The following is a 20713-nucleotide window of genomic DNA, read 5'->3' as shown; positions in this document are numbered from 1 at the left end:
GGTCACAATACATTAAATGCCTGTAGTATGCATTCTGGTTATTAACATTATAAGTGAAGCTTTAGGGAAATGACACAAGAAGAAGTTATCAACAGGTTAGAAATTGTAGAAGATCGAACAAGAACATGCTGAGAAAAGGCATTGGGATGATTTCATGTTCTTTCCTAGTTGTAGGTCCACTTGTATAACCCTGCTGCTAAGCTGTGAATTCCTGTTGTTACTTATAGCTAAACTTCCTGGGACCAAAGTAATGATCCTTGATATGCTGAATTGTGGGTATTGAATTAATTGTCTTTGTAGTTTAGCAGACCCTCCCTTAGTGTTTTTTAAATATGTAAATTAGAGCTCCAAATTCTTGTGGGTTGGAAACAAGTGTCACTAAGGAAGGATCGAAAATATCCTGTTAAGAAATACTATATCATTACCCTCTTCTCTGCCTTCATATATGTGGCTGTTTTGCCTCACTTAGGTCAAGAAGATTTTCCTTTTCAAATATAAATGTGTCTCTGAGGGTACTTGCTGTTTACCCAGTCTCACTTCATTGTGCAAGCTGAGCTTGACCATAATGAATGGCAGTTGTTGCTCTGCCAATGGGAATAGTAATTGGGCTTGGGGCTTTTCTTGGTAGGAAAGACATTCTTCCAGGGAAACCACACATTGTTCTTCTAGGCAATTGAATGTTTACGCCATGGCCTCTGAATATATATACTCATAGCTTCTGAGTAGATTCTGGTATAAACACTTTTTAAAACATAATAAGATAAGGTCACTAGATGGGGTGCCTGGTTAGCTCAGTTGGTTAAGTGTCTGACTCTTGATTTTCGCTCAGGTCATAATCTCACAGAGAGTTCAAGCCACACATAGGGCTCCGTGCTGACAATGTGAAGCCTGCTTGGGATTCTCTCTCTCTCTCGCTCTCTGTTTATCCTTTTTCTGCTCATGCATGCAAGTGCACACTCTCTCAAAATAAATAAATAAACATTTAAAAAAAGGGAAACCCAACTTTGAGAGAGACTTTGAAAGAGACAGGGTAGGAGCAGGATAAAGAAGTACCTATTGTATAATTTTTCTTGTGTTCCATTGGTAACATAGTGCCCCTGAAAATAATTTACTGTTGTTTTTGACAGAAATTGGTGTGTTGCCAGTGCCATGGCTTGCATGTCAGGACTAATTTGGAAGGTTGAAAACTGCCACTTACCGCCAAAAGACCGGTGTTGATTTTTGGCATTTCCCATCACTGGACAGAATTGTCTGTCTCCCTCTTTCTGTGCCCCTTGCCTGCTCATGTTCACACACCTTCTCTTTCTGTCTCTCAAAATAAATAAATAAAACTTAAAAAAAAAAAAAAGGGAGGGGCGCCTGGGTGGCTCAGTCGGTTGGGCGTCCGACTTCGGCTCAGGTCATGATCTCGTAGTTTGTGAGTTTGAGCACCGCGTCAGGCTCTGTGCTGACAGCTAAAAGCCTGGAGCCTGCTTCGGATTCTGTGTCTCCTCCTGTCTCTGCCCCTTCCCCTCCCATGCTCATGCTCTGTCTCTCTCTCTCTGTCTCTCAATAATAAATAAACATTAAAAAAGTTTAAAAAAATATTTCTTTGACTTGTAGAGGTGGATACCTAGAAAGTGTTCTCTAAGAAAATGTCAGCAAGTGAAATGCCCAGAGTCTAAGAGACCCCCAAAAACGAACCACCAGAGTCCAGAGTCAAAGCTAAGCAGCAAGGGTCATTTATTGCAGGTTCGAACCTGGACCTCTGCGCCCTTGTTGCCGGTGACGCCGAGAGGTCCTGAGAGAGGTTTTTACACCCCTTTTATAGACAGGTACAAACAAGTCATGGGGAAATCAGGAATTTTCCACAGTTACAGAGCTGCGATTGGTTGGTGTTTAAAGTGGGACACTTAACAGTATTTGATTGGTTCCTGCCTTTAGGTCAGACCACAACCGGGGGTACGGGTATCACAATGATTGATCAGGAATACACGGATGTGCCAGGCAACAATGATTGATCAGGAGTACACGGATGTGCCAAGTAACAATGGTTGATCAGGAATATACGGATGTGCCAGGCAACAATGATTGATCAGGAATACATGGGCGCGCCAAGCAATTGTACAGAAGCGGAACAAGCTGGTTAAGCTTGGTTAGGTTTCAGTTTCCTGTAACTTAAGCTTTTAAGTTTTAATTTTCTCAGGCCTCTCACAAGCCTTCTTGCTCAACTATAGACCCCAACAGTTATTTCTTACTGCATTTTCTTGAGGCGTTGGCAGTGTTGGAACATTCTAAGTACCAGACCAGAAACAGGAGCAGAATGCCTAGAAGATCACACCTTACTTGTCCCCTTCCCTGCCTGTGATCCCATACTGAACACATACCACCCCCACCTGTGGTCATGTGCTCTCTCTTTCTGCTCTTTTGCCTATACCTTCCTGACCCTCCCTTTAGAAAACACTAGGTCTCCTTCTTATCAGTGGAGAGGTTGGTTGTTAAAGCTTGAGCTTGCCACCTCCCCCAGCTGCCGGCATCCAAAATAAATCTCTCCCTTTCTCTTTTCCAAACCCACGTCTCCAGTTATTGGCTTCTCTTGCAACAAGTTTTTCTGGAGTTTGTTCGGCTACGGTATTAGCAAACAGAGCCAAGCAGCTATGCTTTTGATTTGCCTAGCCCCCTGGAGATTCCCTGGGATGGAGCATTTGGCTGCTGTGGGACACCAGGGGTTACCCATTTATTTCCTGAGTTAGCAGCTGTGATAGATCATTTGGTAACGAAAACATCTCGCAATCAGTGTACCTTCTGTACAATATTGCAAGAGTTTGCTAGTCTGAAAACTAGAGAAGACAGTTTGTGTGATAATACATGAATGGGCTGAAAACTTAATTATATGGTCCAAATTTTAGACATACATACATACATGGAGGCAGTAAATAAGTTGGAAAGAAAAGGGAGGTGAAAGATACTAGTTTTAGCTTTTCTTCCTTTAGAGAGTATCTTGCCATTGTGAGAAGGGAGATGTTTCATTTTCAAAAATACCTAATGAAAGCTGTGCTGTCTAATTAACAATAGGTTTACAACCTATTGGAAATATGTGGGGCTCCCCCCTCAATGGAACCCCAAACCCTTAGATACTTCACTTCCAGGTTCTTCCCCTCTCCGTTTCATGGGCTTATTTTGGGGGGCTTTGCAATGAGCATGAACCAAAGAACAAAGGGAGGAGGGACTCAAAGTCTCTCGTAATCTCAGGGAATGTACATTTGTTCCAGTCAGACTACCTTTTGCCTTACCTGGGCATAGGCGACTTCAAGGTAAGGCTGTAACCTATGTACTACTCAGCCAGTGAGGAATCAGGGGAGGGACTTGAATGCTTGGAGGTAAGTTGTCTGCTGTAACCGCCCTGAGTGTGCCTGTCCAACAGACACCTGCTCTTGGAAGAATATTGATTAAAGCCTTATTTCACTGTGCTCCATGTTTCCTGGTCCCTCCTTCGATTGGGTCAATGGGCTTATTTCTAACACCATTACTTGCATAGAATAGCTGACCCAAAGTTTTCTGAAGAACATACAATTCTCCTTTGTAGAATTCAACAATTCTATACATTACAAAACACTCACCATAGTAAGGGTAGTCTTCACCTTACAATGTTATTACAATATTATTGACTGTATTCCCTATGCTGTACTTTCTATCCTCGTAACTTGTTTACTTATTTGTAAATTTTTATTTGAGGGAGGGGGAGAGAGAGAAAAAGAGGGAGCGAGCCAGAGAGAATGAGAGTCCCAAGCAGGCTGCACAGAGCTTGACATGGGGTTCCATCCCATAAACTCTGATATTATGACCTGAGCCTAAATCAAAAGCTGGACACTTAACCAACTGAGGCACTCAGGTGCCACCCCTCCCCCATGACTTATTTTATAAGTGGAAGTTTGTACCTCTTAATCTCCTTAATTTATTTCACCTATACCATCACTTCCCTTCCCTCTGGCATCCACTAGTTTTTTCTTTGTATTTATGAGTCTCTTTCTATTCAAAGAAATTTAGTAAGGAAAGAAAAATATTTTCAGCAAATAGTATTGAAGGGTACTAGAATATGCCACCCCAAAATATGTCACTTTGACATAAGAATTATTTTGAGCTAAAGGCAACTGAAAACCAGCAGATGCCAGAACTTTTTACCTCCTCCTAACTGCCTAAAAATAAAAAATAAATTTCCCCTTTTAAAGGAAATTTACATTTGTTAAGATGTCTCTGTATGGGGAAGAGAGCTACTCCAGACAACTCTTATCACCCAAGAGACTCATCTGCAAAACAGTACAACCTTTATTTGCCGTATATTTCCTCCGCTCACCTTCTCAGAACTTGCCTCTCCCGCCAAGAATCCCTTTTTCTTGGGTTAGCCTAAAATGGTATATAAGCCTCAATCATCTGGCTACCTCCTTGAGTCCTGTTTCTTTGTTAAGACTGCCATCAGCACACTTTATGTACATATGTAATTAAATGGGTTTTTTTTTCTTGTGAATGTGTTTGATCAGTTTGATTAATGAGCCCCAGCCATGAACCATGAACCATGAACCAGCCATGAAGATCCTTCCTCCCCTAGAGGGGTAGAAAACAACCTGGACTTGTACTTTACCTTACACACAAAAGTTGAGATGAAAAGGACCTGACTTTAGAAATTAAACATCATGGCTTCTAAAGGACAGCATGGGAGAATATCTTTGTAAGCTAACTGAGGACACAGGGAGCATTACCATAAAAAAAAATTGATAACTTAGGGTTCATGAAAAATAAACACATTTACTTACCAGAAGACAACAACGTTAAGAAAATATATAGACAAGCCACAGATTGTAAGAAAGTATTTCTAACACCTATATCTGACACCAGGGCTATATCCAGAGCTTATCAAGAATTCCTACAAGAAGACAATCTGTTTTTTTAAATGGGAGAAAGATTTGAACAGACACTTCACAAAATAAGGCATGATGAATGGATAAAGAAGAGTTGGGGTGTGTGTGTGTGCGCGTGCGTGCGTGTATACACACACCCACACACATACATATACATACATACAATGGAATATTACTCAGCCATCATGGGCACCTGGGTGGCTCAGTTGGTTAAGTGTCCAACTTGGGCTCAGGTCATGCATGATCCCGCAGTTCATGAGTTCGAGCCCTGAATCGCGCTCTGTGCTGACAGTGCAGAGCCTGCTTCAGATCCTGTCTCCTTCTGTCCCTGCCCTGCTCATGCTCTTATTTCAAAAATAAATAACAAAAACAAAAAAACCACCAAAAACCCACAGAATGAAATCTTGCTATTTGCAATGATGTGGATGGAGCTAGAGGGTATTATGCGAAGCAAAATAAGTCAGTCAGAGTAAGACAAATACTATATGATAAGAGGGAACCAAACCAAAACAGACTCTTAACTGTGGAGAAAAAATTGAGGGTAGATGGAGGGGGGTGAGCAGCAGGATAGGCTAAATGGGATGAGTATTAAGGAGGACACTTGTTGAGATGAGCACTGGGTGTTATATGTTAAGTGATGAATCACTAAATTCTACTCCTGCAACCAGTACTACACTATATGTTAACTAACTTGAATTTAAATAAAATCTTGGGAAAAAATATATCTGCATATGCATATATACATATATGTATCTATATATGGTCAGTGATGCAGGAAGTCAATATTGCAAACATGAACATGTTTGAATAAAGGTAAAGATTCAAAGAAACAGACAAAAAACCCAAAGTAAGGCATATGAAAAGAAAGGATATGAAAAAGTGCTCACAAGAACTACTCATCAGGGAAATGCAAAGTGAGATATCACTACCTACCCTTTAGACTGGCTAAAATGAACAAAATTGAGTCAGCACCAAACTTTGGGGACAGTGTGGAACTCTCATGCATTGTTGGTAGGCTATAAAATAGTATGGTCGGTCACCTTGGAAAACTATTGGCAGCAATTCTGGCAGCATTTGAGAGAAATGAAAACATAGGCCCACAAAAGTCATCTACAAGAATGTTCATGGTGGCTTTATTGGTAATAGCCCCAAACTGGAAAAATGGCCCAGGTGTCCATCACCAGAGAACTAGATAAACTATCTGGTATATTCATACAATAAAACACTACTTAGCAATAAAAGGAACAAACTGCTGATAGTGTTACCAATCAGTCTATCGCAGCTGCTAACTCAGGAAGTGAATGGGTAAGCCCCGGCATGCTGCCATGGCCAACTGCCCCATCCTGGGGAATACTGAGAGGGATGGACAAATCGAAAGCATAGTTCCTGGCTGGGTTTGCCTACACTGTTTCCGAACAAACTTGGATAAACTCATCGTGAGAGAAGCTAATAACCCAATAGATGAAGGTTTAGAAAAGAGGGAGAAATTTATTTTGGGTGCCAGCAGCCAGGGTGGTGGCAGGCTTAAGTCTTAATATCCAACCTCTTTCCTGGCAAGATGGATGCCTAGAGTTTTATAGACATTCAGGGAGGTACGGGCAAGAAAGCATGCAGAGAACATGTGATCGTGGTTGGGCGTTGGTATGTGTTCAGCACAGGATCATGGGCACAAAATGGGACAGGTGGGGTATGGTCTTCTAGGCATTCTTTGTTATCAAGGCCTTTCTGTCTGGGTGGTTGGAACATTCCAGTCATTGCCAAAACATCTTTATCAATGCCTCAAGGAAGCGTGATAAGAAATAAGTGCAGCAGGTTTTAGTTAGAGCATGAATTAGCAATCTTGTCTTTTTTTGGTTTTAACTGTTGGGGTCTATAGTTGAGTAAAAGGGCTTGTTGACAGTATGTGTAATGAATGGCATAAATCTCAAAACATATAAAGTCATGAAACAAGTGAGTTATAAAACACTTTATACTGTGTGATTCCATTTATATAAAGTTGTAGAATAGTTAAAACTATGGTGATGAAAATCACATCGGTAGTTTCTCGTACGTATGGAGGGGAGGGAAGAATGTTGACTGGGAAGGGGCACCAGAGAACTCTGGGTGATGGAAACGTTCTGTCTCTTGATAGGAGTATGGATTACATAGGTACAGTGATTTGTCAAAACCAATAAAGCAGTAGACTTGAGATCTGTGTATTTCAGGTTGTAATTTGAAATTTAAAAATCTCACCCTCCAAAATAATACAGTATATTACTCTCTTAATCTAGTTCTTTCTTACTTTCCTTGAAGTATTAGCTAAGTCCTACTATTCTGAGCTTTTCAATCAATGTTAGTTCCTGTTTTCTTTCTTTCCCACCTACTTCAAACTCCTTTTTATACTGTTAGCTTGCTTTGTAAACATGGAGTCAGGAATTCCAGGTGGGAGGCAATTGCAGTAGTTCATTAATCAAGCATTTGCTTGCATTTCTTCTTGCTTTGCTTCTCTTTTACACATTGCTTCTCTCCTGTAGTGAGAATACAGAAGAAGGGATTAATTGTGTTATGCATTTCAGAAGTAGCATAGGTAGGATATAGGAATTCAGGGAGTACTAAGATAAGGGGGTTGAGACTAAACTGATATACATTCATTATAAGCTCTGGAATCAAACCAAGAAATGGGTGATTTGATTACTCTCAGGAAAGGATTATCCTCATTGTTAAACATTTATACATGTAAACATTTGCTGTCTTTACCTGAATAATTTGTTTCCTGTAAGTTTTGCACTTTTAAAAAAATGTATTTGTACATGAAGGGCTCGAATGATGTATAGGATATGTACATCTACCTATGAATGCTGAATTTATTTTAGAAAATACCATTTTGTACTCTAATTATAGCTGTCTATCACTGCTGACACCACTAGATGATATTGACTTACTTTGCCTCTTCTTTTTCCTCCAGTTTGATAAAGGCTACTCTTACAATATCCGTCATAGCTTTGGAAAGGAAGGCAAGAGAACTGACTATACACCTTTCAGTTGCATGAAGATTATTCTAACCAATCCACCAGGCCAAGGGGATTATCATGGTAAGTGCTTCCACTGGATACATTTCTGTGAAGTGTAGAAACCCCACTAGCTCTATAGGAAACAGTAAAGCAGTGTGATTGATGGCTTTTTGTATCACCATATCCCTTGTAGCTTGTGTCAGTCACCACTGTGCTCCTGCACTGTTCTAGAGATCTGTCGTATTACTGAACTAGGTCAGCAAGAGAGTTTATTCAGCTATGCTAAAGATTGTGCTGGACCAGGCTCTTTAGTCTCAGTGTCCCCCTTCACCTGCTATTTTCTGTTTCTCTCATGATTAGGAGACTAATACAGGTTCTTCAAAGGTTTTTGAAATTGAGTACCTTGAATTATAGAATAGTTGATTCATTAATTTTCAAAAGACTACTGAGGAAAGGTGTGTTTTAGTATCATTAATGAATGAGACTGAGTGAGGAATTTAGCGGGTCATGGTATCAAACATCTGTCAATTCACCTGAGTTACTGTAGGTTGAAAAAAAAAAAAGGCTAAACTATTTTTTGTAGACTTCTTAGTTCAACAATTTTTTTCTACAATAGTTCTCTGCACATACCTTGAAAAGTTCCTCATTTGTCTGGTATGTCAGAGAATGATTTTAATAATCCACATTAGTAAATACTTTAGATAACTAAAGCTTACTGCAGTATGTGTCAGAACTTTTTTTCTTTTAGCACTTTTTTTTTTTAACGTTTACTTATTTATTTTGAGAGACAAAGAGAGCATGCACATGAGCAGGGGAGGGGCAGAGACAGAGGGAGAAACAGAATCCTAAGCAAGGTCTGTGCTGTCAGCGCAGAGCCTAATGTGTGCTTGATCCCATGACTTGTGAGATCATGACCTGAGCTGAAATCAAGAGTAAAACGCTCAATGAGCTGAGCCACCCATGCGCCCTTGGCATTTTTTTTAATGTGTAGAAGGAGGTTTGTTAATTATTGTTTCAGCATCTTGAATGTAATTCTTTATTAAAAGATTATGCATTTATAGGCTGTTATGGATCAAGATCCAAATAATCACAAACAGAATGTTGAGGAAGATGCTTGACATGTCCAGAGCATTAAAAAAATGCCTTTACTTTCATATTTAATAGATAAAAGTTGGCCGGTACTGGTATTCACAGTGAGTGGTTCTCCTCACTTGTGTCAGTTACTTTAAGGTACCTTTTAGAAATGCATATTATCAGGCTCCACCCTCAGACTTATAAAATCAGATTTATTTGCACGTGCCCTGAATAATTGCTTATGTCTTCTACACTTTGACCACATACTTCTATTGAGAAAATATATTACTTTTCTTAGGCCATTTAGTTTGGCCTAGTAAAACTCCCAGGGATTCTTTTATCACTTACCAGATCCTAGAACTCCCACTTATGTAGTTGATTTTTATTAGCTCAAATGCAGGATTTTATATTGCTTATTCCTGTTAAACTGAATCTTATTCCAGTCCATTGTTTGTTTTATTTTATTTTTAATTTAAACTCTATCAGTTAAAAAATAATCTACTTAGCAGACACTCAGTAAGTTCGTATTATTTATTAGAAACATTGATCTGTCCTTGTTTTAATGAGTAAACTTAATTTTTTTAGAGCACTTAGGTTCACAGCAAAATTGAGCAGAAAATACAAAGAGTTCTCGCATACTCTCTGCCGCACACTTGCACAACCTGCCACTATCAGCAGCATCCTTCACTAGAGTGGTTTGTTACTTGTGAACTGAGAAGAATGTGTAATCTGCTATTATTGGATATAGCATTTTATAGATATCAATTATATTAATTGATGGTGCTTTTGAATTCTGATTATTGTTGCTGATTTACTGCCCGCTGGATCTGTCCATTTCCTTTTTTTTTTTTTTTTTTTTTTTTTTAATGTTTATTTATTTTTGAGAGACAGAGCACAAGCAGGGGAGGGGCAGAGAGAGAGGGAGACACAGAATCCGAAGCAGGCTCCAGTCTCTGAGCTGTCAGCACAGAGCCCAACCTGGGGCTCAAACTCACAAACCAGGAGACCATGACCTGAGCCAAAGTCGGACTCTAAACCGACTGAGCCACCTAGGCGCCCCAGAATCAGTCCATTTCTCATGGAGAAGTATTGGAGTCTGTAATAGGGGATACATCAATTTCTCCTTGCAGTTCTACCAGTTTTGCCTCTTGTATTTTGATGATCTATTGCTAGATGGATACACATTAAGGATTGTTATGTCTTCCTGGTGTATGCACTGCTTTATCATTATGTAATATCCTCGATATATTTTCCCACTCTGAAGTTTTTATATTACCTCTACTTACTCTCTGATGTTCTTTTCTTTAGGTAGACCCAAGTTCTGGCCTTTATCAGTTTCCTTCTCTTTGAAGAGCTTTTTTAACATTTCTTGCCTTGCTGGTCTACCGGTAACAAATCATGTCAGTTTTTGTTTGTCCAAGAAAGTATTTCTTCTTGTCTTTTGAAGGATAATTTCACAGGGTACAGAATTCTAGATGTGTAGAGGTTTTTTTCCCCCCTCTAAATGCTTTCTTTACATATTTCAGTCCAAAAAATAAATAAGTAAATAAATAAATATTTCACTTCAGTCTTTTGCTTGCATGGTTTCTGAGGATAAATTAGATATAATTGTTATATTTGCTTCTCTGTAGGTAAGGTGTCCCCCCCCCCCCAGCTTCTTTCAAGATTTTTTCTTTATTTTTTATTTTCTCAAATATGAATGTGATATATCTAAGCTATATTTTGGGGGGCATTAATACTGTTTGGTGTTTTTTGGACTTCTTATATCTGTAGTTTGGTGTCTGACATTTATTTGGGGAATATTCTCCATTGCCTCAAATATTGTTTCTATTCCTTCCTTTCTTCTGGTATTCTCATTACTACCCTTCATAATGCCCCACAGGTGTTACATATTCTGTTCTTATTGTCTTTCTTTAGTCGTTTTGTCTTTGTTTTTCAGTTTTGGAAGTTTCAATTGGCATAACCTCAAACTTCGAGATTCCTCCCTCAGCCGTGTCTATAATAAGCCCATAAAAGACGTTGTTCATTTCCATTAGAGTGTTTAGTTCTCTAGCATTTCTTTTTGATTCTTTCTTAGGATTTCCATCTCTCTGCCTCCATTATCTGTTTTTGCACATTGTCTGCTTTTTCCATTAGTGCTCTTAGCATTAACCATAGTTATTTTAAATTCTCCATCTGATAATTCCACTATCCCTGCCATATCTGACTCTAGTTCTGATGTTTGTTCAGTCTCTTCAAAGCTGTATTGTTTGCCTTTTGATAAGTCTTGTACTTTTTTGTTAAAAAGTAGACATGACATTCTGGATGAAAAGAATTCCAATAAATAGACCTTTAGTAATATGGTGGTAAGCAGGGAGGTGGAGAGGTTGGTGTTCTGTAGTCCTCTGCTTAGTCTTTTAGTGAGTCTGTGGCCCTCGGCTATTAACTTCAACAGTGACTCAGTTTTTCTCCCTTAGGTGGGACAGGATGCCTAGAGGAGGCCGGAGTTGGGTATTTCCCTACCCCTGATAGGTTAGCCTCTGATAAAACCCCAGAAGTTTAGGCTCCAGTAAAACAGTTTGTTCTGAGGGCAGGCCTTATTAAGAGTAGATTGCTCTATAGTATTAAAATGGTTACTTTTCCCCTCCCCATGCCAGAAGCTTGAGAGAATTTCTCTCTATTATCCACCGTGAGCACTTGGTAGAGCTCCTGGAAGTTAGGCTTACGAAGTATGGGGCCTCCCTATGACTGCGTCTCCTTGGAGTTTTTGATGCTCAGACTTGTCCAGACTTCAAAAATTTCTCAGTTATAGGTAAGGTTTTTCCTACCCCAGCACTGGTTCCTGCAGAGATTTCTGCTCTGGTATGTTGTGATTTTCTGTATCTGCCACTCTCTCCAATTTTAGGGGACAGTGGTGTGCCCTGTGATCTCATTTCTTTGATGAGTCTAAGCAGAGTTGTTGATTTTTCAGTTCAACTTTTTCCTGGTTAGGATGGAGCAGTGTATAAGCTCTTCACAGGCCAGACTAGAAATGAGATGTCCCTGTCCTTTTAGTTTTACGTTGTTCATAAAACTGTTTAGTCCCTTGTGTTGATATCATTTCGTTAACCAGCACTGTTATGAATCTATACATAACTACATTCCAGACTAAGTTTATCCGTCTCTTCTGCAAATGGATGTTGGAAAGCTTTGTCAGATACTTAACTGGGTGTGCATTCACTTCATTTTTGGTTACCTGGTTCAACCCTGTCCAGTTTGGAAGATAATTTTCTTTGACGTGGAAGAAGAAAAAAAATAAACAGGAGTTACTGAGCTTTATTTTCTGTTATCTGTTAAAATAACACCAGCTTCTCTAAGTAGTAATCGTTTTTTTCTGTTTTTTGCTTATTGTCAGCATAGCTTAATAACACTTTTTTGTGACCTTTAGTACCTTGGCAATCTTCATTTTCTTCTTGGCTTTGCCCTTTATAACTTTTTCCATACAGATACAGTCATTATTTCAAATGTAATTTGGATAATTCAATTAATCTCCTTTTTTTGTGCCCTTTAATAATTCTGGGCTTACCCAAGAATTCCTTGTGCAGCCTCATTTCTTTCTTATTTGTATCTTTTGCAATTTCATTATCAGATTTTTATTTATTTTTATTTTTGAGAATAATAACGACAGCGTATACATGTTGAGTGTTTACTATATGCCAGGAGCATATAAAAGGTTTATATTGTGTTTTCAACAAGAGTTCTGTGAGTGATTATTTCCTTCACTGGACAGAAAGTGAAGCTCAGTCAGCGACAAGATAAGAATTTGCCTGTGGTCTCCCACCTGCTAAGCGGGAAACTGAGATTCAGACCTAGGTGTTACAGCTCCAGACTCTTAGCCACATGTTACACAGCTGCTCAGTATGTTTCCTTGTACTACAGGTTTACAGTTTTAATCTGAATGAAGTATAAACTATGAATTTTGTGAATTTTCATTATTTGTAGGAGTCCATAGGGTTAGTGGATGTTTTTTATAGTTAAGATTTTTGGTAAACGTGTTTGTTTGGCATCTAGGCCCTTTCCTGTTTTTGCTATAACCCATTTCCCATTGCTTTCGTTAAAAATGCATAATTGTTTCTAATTAACTTATAGATCCATCATCTGTATACTTAAAAAAAAAAAAAGTAATCTGCCTTCCAAAATTAAATTTTAAAATAAGTATTTTCATTTATATTGCTGTTTCTTATTAAAATATATGAAATTTTCTAGATTTTGTCCTTATAATACAGTTTTTACATTTCATTTCTTCTGTGTTCTTATTTATGCAAATACTTTAGTAGTTCATCATTATTATTGCGTTACTCATCTCATGAAATAATACAGAGATGACGTGTATCTACAAAAGTTATTTTTCTGTGAAACACTTTCTCATTTGTCCGTCTCATTCCCATCTGTGGTTCCTGTTAAATTTGTATGGATTTTACTTTGTGGGAAATAGACATAAAATTTACATCTGAAAATGATGTGAGATTTTTATATTTTTTGGAGATTGTACATTTTTCCTTTTGTTTACATTATCTTCTCATAGTCTTTTAATGTAATTTTTAAAAATAAGAATAAAATGTGAGATTGTATAAAGTTTCTAGATAAACTGTTTTATAGCTACCTTGTGGTTATCTCTACTTGTTAGCAAGTAGCATAATTAAAACTGTTTCCTCTTCCTAGCGAATGGGCAACTTTGCCTGAGAATGCTGTAATGTTTTATGTAACTCTTGAGCCTGTAGTGTCCTGATAACCGTACAACTAAATCGTCATTTAGATAAAGAGAGGAAAGCAGTTGCACCCATGGGCAATTAACTTTTTTATTAATAAGCTGTTAGACAATTAAGGGGAGCTTAGACAGTCTCTCGAGTGTGGTATTGTACTAAGTCCCGGGTAAATAACCTTGTTGGTGTGCTGGCTTGTTTTTCGTTGTCAGGGTGCCCATTCCGTCACAGTGATCCAGAGCTGCTGAAGCAGAAGTTGCAGTCATACAAGATCTCTCCCGACGGGATAAGCCAGGTAGGTCAGACGCTGCCGCACATCCTCAGTAATGAGGAGTCAGACAGTCGCTGAGTTTCACTTACTGTTCTTGCAGTGGCGCTTTGTACTGCTTGTCAGGGCTCACACCACACATCCTGTCTTCTGCATGAAGTAAGCTAAAGCTTTGACTTGCCTGGCTTAGATTCCTTGGAAATTCTAGTTCTCCTATCTGCCAGGCTGCAGTCTTATTTTTCTTGGTAAGAAAGGAAGCTGGAAACCTTTTTTCTCTCAATTTGTTTTATTTTCTCAATTAGGAGTATTTTTAAAAAAATAAATTTTTAGAGGAATACATTGAAGGTTATTAACGAAGCTGAAAAGTAATGGCATCATATTTTTGGGAAATTTTCTGTGCTGCTTATAGGTTAAAGCAGATATAATATAGTGGCTAATATTCTGATTGGCATCAACTCTTACCATGTTAAAGCTATACTTCTAAGGGCGTCTGGGTGACTAAGTCAGTTAAGCTTGACTTCAGCTCAGGTCATGATCTCCTGGTTCGTGAGTTCGAGCCCCACTTTGGGCTCTCTGCTTTCAGCACAGAGCCTGCTTCGGATTCTCTGTTCCCTTCTCTCTCCCTGCCCCTTCCCTGCTCATGTTCTCTGTCTCTCTCTCAAAATTAAGTAAACATTAAAAAAAAATTTACACTTCTAATGGTAGTTCATAGGGTTGAATAATCTATCAAAAATACTTTGGTAAATAATTGAGATAAAAAAAGAAATGTTCAAATGTAAAACCAAATATTTAAGAGTAATTTAGTAAATGTGCTTTAAAAAATATTGTGACATTGCAAAGGCTGCTATCTCTATGTGCTTTTGAATTGACTTGGGATTTGAAGTTCAGGAGGAGTATCTGCTTCCTTAGTTTAAGAAGAACAGTACATGTTTTAGAGCTGTGACATTCAAATCATTATATGTCCTTAATTATTTTTTCTTAATTACTGTACAAAACTCTACTTTTTCACTATGTCCAAACTTTGAATTTAACTTATTTCAGATCTTGAGAGTTTTGTGGTTCTCTGGGTAAGGCAGTGGTCAAAGTGCTGTTTTGAAATGCAAAGAATTGTATAAATCCTGCTCCTACAGAACCAGAGTCTGGAAGAAAACATGCCAAGTGTTATGAGAGATGTACACATAGAATGTCTTAGATCTTCTGAAGAGGGCGGCCTATATATAACCAAATAGGGGAGGCCAAGGAACACTATCTGGAAGAGATACTCCGTTGTTTTTTTGTTTTGTTTTATTTTTTCCAGTTTTTATTTTAATTCCAGTTAGTTAACATAGAGTGTAGTACTAGCTTCAGGTGTACAATATAGTGATTCAGCACTTCCATACATCACCCTGTGCTCATCAGAACAAGTACACCCCTTAATCCTCATCACTTATTTAATAAACCATTCATCCACCCCTCCCCTCTGGTAACCATGAATTTTTTCTTTGTAATTAAGAGTCTGTTTCTTGCTTTGTCTCTCTTTTTTCTCTGTTCATTTGTTTTGTTTCTTAAATTCCACATATGAGTGAAATCATATGGGATTTGTCTTTCTCTGACTGGCTTATTTCATGTAGCATTATACTCTATACTCCATGTTGTTGCAAATGGCAAGATTTCATTTTTTTTTTTTTGTGGTTGAGTAATATTCCATTGTATATGTGTATATACCACATCTTCTTTATCCATTCATCCATCCATTGATGGACACTTTGGCTGTTTCCATATCTTGGCTCTTGTAAATAATGCTCCTATAAACATGGGGGTGCAATTATGCTTTTGACTTCATAGTTTGTATTCTGTGGGTAAATACCCGGTAGTGTGATTGCTGGATCATAAGGTAGATCTTTTTTTTTTTTTAACATTTTGAGGAACCTCCATACTATTTTCCACAGAGGCTGCACCAACTTGCATTCCCAACAGCAGTGCACAAAGGTTCCTTTTTCTACATATCCTTACCAACACGTTGTTTCTTTTGTTGATTTTTGCCATTCTGATGGGTGAGAGGTGATATTGTAGTTTTGATTTGCATTTCCGTGATGGTAAGTGATGAGGTAAACATCTTTTCATGTGTCTGTTGGCCATCTGTATGTCTTTTTTGGAGCTGTGTCTCTTCAAGTCTTCTGCCCTTTTTTTTTTTTTCCCATTGTTTAATTTATTTTTGAGAGAGACAGGGCATGAGCAGGGGAGGGGCAGAGAGAGAGGGAGACACAGAATCTGAAACAGGCTCTGAGCTCTCCACACAGAGCCCGACACAGGGCTCAAACTCAGGAATGGTGAGATCATGACCTAGGCCAAAGTCAGACGCTTAACCAAGTCACCCAGGCACCCCTGCCCATTTTTAATTGGATTATATGTTCTTTGGGTGTTGAGTTTTATAAGTTCTTCATATATTTTAGATACTAACCCTTTATTGGATATGTTATTGCAAATATCTATTCCCATTCTATAGTTTGCCTTTTAATTTTATTATTTCCTTCATCATATAGAAACTTTTCATTTTGTTATTATTTATTTTGAGAGAGTGCACGTGTGAGTGTGCATGCAAGTGGGGGAAGGGCAGAGAGAGGGGGAAAGAGAATCCTAAACAGGCTTCATGCCCAGCGCTGAGCCTGATGTAGGGCTTGGTCTCACAACCCTGAGATCATGACTTGAACCAAAATCAAGAGTCGGATGCTTAATTGAGAAACTTTTCTTTTTGATTTGGTCCTAGTAGTTATTTTTACTTTTGTTCCCCTTGCCTCAGGAGACATCTAGAAAGAAGTTGCTACAACTGATGTCAAAGAGGTTATTGCCTGTGTTCTCTTCTAGGATTTTTATGGTTTCAGGTCTTACATTTAGGTTTTACTCCACTTTGATTTTGTGTGTGTGTGTGTGTGTGTGTTTGGTGTAAGAAAATGGTTTAGTTTCATTTTTTGCATGTTGCTGTCTGATTTTCCCCAGCACCATTTGTTGAAGAGATTTTCTTTTTTCCCTTTGGATATTCTTTCTTGCTTTATCAAAAATTAACTGACCATGTAATTGTAGGTTGTTTTTTTTTTTTTTTTTTTCTGGGCTTCCTATTCTGTTCCATTGATCTATGTGTCTATTTTTATGTGAGTACCATACTGTTTTGATTCTTACAGCTCTGTAATATAACTTGAAGTGTGAAATTATAATGCTGTCATCTTTGCTTTGCTTTTTCAAGATTGCTTTGGCTATTCAGGGACTTTCGTGGTTCCATACAAATTTTAGGATTGTTCTAGTTCTATGAGAAATCCTGATGGTATTTAGATAGGGATTGCATTAAATGTGTAGATTGCAGTAAAGATATTTTAACAGTATTTGCTATTCCAGTCCATGAGCATGGCTTGTCTTTCCATGTTTTTGTGTCATTTTCACTTTCTTTCATCGGTGTCTTAGAGCTTTCAGAGTACAGATCTTTCACTTCTTTGGTTCAGTTTATTCCCAAATATCTCATTACTTTTGGTACAATTGTAAAAGATACTGTTTTCATAATTTCTGTTTCTGCTGCTTCATTATTGGTGTGTAGAAATGCAGTAGATTTCTGTACATTGATTTTTTTTTTATCCTGTGATTTTACTTAATTCTTTTATCAATTCTAGGGGTTTTTTGGAGGAGTCTCAAAATTTCTATATTCAGTATCATGTAATCTGCCAATAGTGAAAGTTTTACTCTTTACTCTTTACTCTTCTCCTCCCCACTGTTGTTATATTTTATATTCTATTATTTTGCGAGTTCCTTGACTGATTTTTTATAGAAATACTCATTTGTACTGCTTTTGGGTTTCCTACCTTTATATTGTCACTTCTGGTCTCTCCTTTCCAAAATGTCCCCTTAATATTTCTTGAAGGACTGGTTTAGTGGCCATGAACTACTTTAGGTTTTATTTGTCTGGGAAACTCTTTATCTCTCCTTCTATTCTAAATGATAGCTTTGCTGGATAGAGTATTTTGGCTGCGGTTTTTCCCATTCATCACTTTGAATATATCATGCCACTCCCCTCTGGCTTGGAAAGGTTCTGTTAAAAATAATCTGCTAGCCTTATGGATTTTCCCTTGGAAGTTATTACCTTCTTTTGTCTTACTGCTTTTAATTTTTTTTTCTTTATCGGTACATTTTGCTATTTCATTACAATATATCTTGGTGTCAGTCTGCTTTTGTTGATTTTGATGAGAGTACTCTTTGACTCTTAGATCTGGATATCTGTTTCCTTCCCCACTTTAGGAAAGTTTTCAGCTATTATCTCTTGAAATAAAGTTTCTGCCCCCTTTCTCTCTATTCTTCTGGGACTCCTATAATACAAATGTTACTATGTTTGATGGAGTCACTGACTTCCCTACGTCTATTCTTGTTTTGCAGAATTCTTTTTTTTCCTCTTGTTCATTTTGATTACTTTCCATCACTGTCTTCTAGGTCATTAATTCATTTCTCTGCTTCTAGCCTGCTGTTCATTAAGCATGTTTCTCATTTTGTGTATCATACCCTTTTTCTCTGCTATGTTATTTCTTATCTTTGTGTGAAGGGTCTCATTCATGTCTTCCACTGAGTATCCTTATTACCATTATTTTAAATTCTCTATGAGTTATGTTACTTATATCTGTTTCACTTAGGTATTTGGGTGTGGCTTTGTCCTTTTACTTCATTTGGGATACATTTCTTTGTCTCCTCATTTTGACTAAGTCTCTGTACCTCTTTCTCTGTGTTTGGAAAGTCAGCTATGTCTCCTGTTCTTGAGGGTAATGCCCTTATGAAAAAGTGGTCCTGTTCTTCCTTGCCTTGTAGTGATCCCTGTTCCCCCCAGCCTGATGCTTCTGGGAGTGTCTCCAGTGTGTACTGCGTGCAATCTGCTGTTTTGTCCTGGCCTAATCTTTCTGGCAAGTTATCTACAAAGGCTCTCTTTGCCTTTTGTGAGTAGCATTTCATCCCTTTCCTGAAGGTGACATATTTTAGCTAGATGTGTTGTGGTCTGTGCATGAAATGAGACCTACTTCCAATGTCACCAGAACCAAGGCTCTGCAAAACTCCCAAGTGAGGAGATGTGGTGTGAACAGGTGTTTGGGCTAGTCTTCTTGGGAAAAGGGGATCTGAGCTCTGAGACTGAGGCAAGGTGAGTGGAAAGGGTGATTCCACCATTGTGTGGGGTGGGGGGTGGGCAGGGCTTGATATAAGCAAGTTAGGTAGCAAATGTTGGTGCCGCACGGCTTCCCATAGGTGGCTCTGTGCTTATGCTGAGGGTCAGGGGAGGGAAATGGCACCCGCATTTTCTTTTGTTCCCAGAGGGATCTCTCTGTGAACACTGTCTCTCTGGGCTATGCTCTGAAATAAGTAAATAACCTCCCCACTATGTGCTTAGGCACCCTTCAGATCGTTGTTTCCAGGCTGTATGTTCCTAGGCTGTTTTCCCTGCCTTTTTTCAGAGAGCAGTGCCAGTGCCCTCCAAGTTCTCCCAGAGCCAAGCCTGCTGACCTTTAAAACTCTAGGCTTTAAGCCCTACTGGTTGCAAGAATTTATGAAATTCATTCCCTCTCACTTTCCAAGCCAATTGCTTTGGTGATTCCTTTTCCCCTGAGCTGCCCTGTGAGGTAGTCTGTCTCTTGCCCTTCTACGGCAACTGCAGCTCCCTCTCCACTGAAGTGGCCACTGTTTTTCTACGTTTAGTTGTAGAGTTTGTTCTTTCCATCTTCAGGTCAATTTCTGGGGTATTTAAGATGATTTGATAGTTATCTAGTTATAGTCATGGGACAAGATGAGCCTAGGGTCCTCCTACTCCGCTGCCACCTTCCAACCTCTGGAAGATCTACTCTTTGAATTATGCCTGGGTCAGGAGTGGAGAATGGGGAGTGGGAATTAAAAGAAGAGAATGCAGGGGCGCTTGGGTGGCTCATTTGGTTAAGAGTCCGACTTCAGCTCAGGTCATGATCTCACGGTATGTGGGTTCAAGCCCCACATCGGGCTCTGTGCTGACAGCTCAGAGCCTGGATCCTGCTTAAGATTCTGTGTCTCCCTCTCCTTGCCCCTCCCCCACTCGTGCTCTGTCTCTCTCTCTCAAAAATAAATAAACATTAAAAAAAATTTAAAAAAAGAACGCAAGAATAAAAAGCAGTAAGTATATAGATTATTAGGATTTGAAGCTTAAGATAATGGAAGTGCTAGTACATAAACATTAATAGACGAGAGAAGTAAATAGGTTTGTGAGATTAGGTTTAGAGGTGGGATATTTAAATGGCAGACAGAATGTAGATTTGTGCTTCATTAGAGAAGTTAAAAGTGGAAATTTGAGGGGCGCCTGGGTGGCGCAGTCGGTTAAGCGTCCGACTTCATCCAGGTCACGATCTCACGGTTCGTGAGTTCGAGCCCCGCGTCAGGCTCTGGGCTGATGGCTCGGAGCCTGGAGCCTGTTTCCGATTCTGTGTCTCCCTCTCTCTCTGCCCCTCCCCCGTTCATGCTCTGTCTCTCTCTGTCCCAAAAATAAAATAAAACGTTGAAAAAAAAAAATTGAAAAAAAAAAAGTGGAAATTTGAGGTTCTTCCCAGTTAGAAATGTAGAACTGTAGGGTTTGAGGAGACATTAGGAAGCTATTCACTTTTATAGAGCCACATAGGATGTGACATGCCATGGGTATGCAGCTAATAGGTCAGTGATAGAACCAGAATTAAAGCCAGGCCTTCTGAATCCATGGGTTTTGTTCTGTTTTGTTTTGTTTTGTTTTTTCCCCTCTCTCAGCTCCAG

The 20713-nt window shown here is 38.8% G+C and overlaps 1 protein-coding gene across 1 annotated transcript in view; it reads left to right on the top strand.

Moving 5' to 3' along the window:
- The window catches only part of PRIM2 (DNA primase subunit 2), a 353134-nt gene that overhangs the window by 266319 nt on the left and 66102 nt on the right, over nt 1-20713 (top strand). Inside the window, exons 11-12 of the mRNA XM_019457515.2 lie at nt 7840-7966; nt 13893-13975. Of these exons, the coding sequence (XP_019313060.1) occupies nt 7840-7966; nt 13893-13975 (210 nt within the window). The remainder of the gene's footprint in view (nt 1-7839; nt 7967-13892; nt 13976-20713) is intronic.

The sequence above is a fragment of the Panthera pardus genome, unplaced genomic scaffold, assembly GCF_024362965.1.
Source record: "Panthera pardus isolate Hobbes unplaced genomic scaffold, ASM2436296v1 HiC_scaffold_17, whole genome shotgun sequence".
NCBI lineage: Eukaryota > Metazoa > Chordata > Mammalia > Carnivora > Felidae > Panthera > Panthera pardus.
Note: the sequence above shows the minus strand (reverse complement) of the source record. Positions and strands in the feature narration are given on the sequence as shown.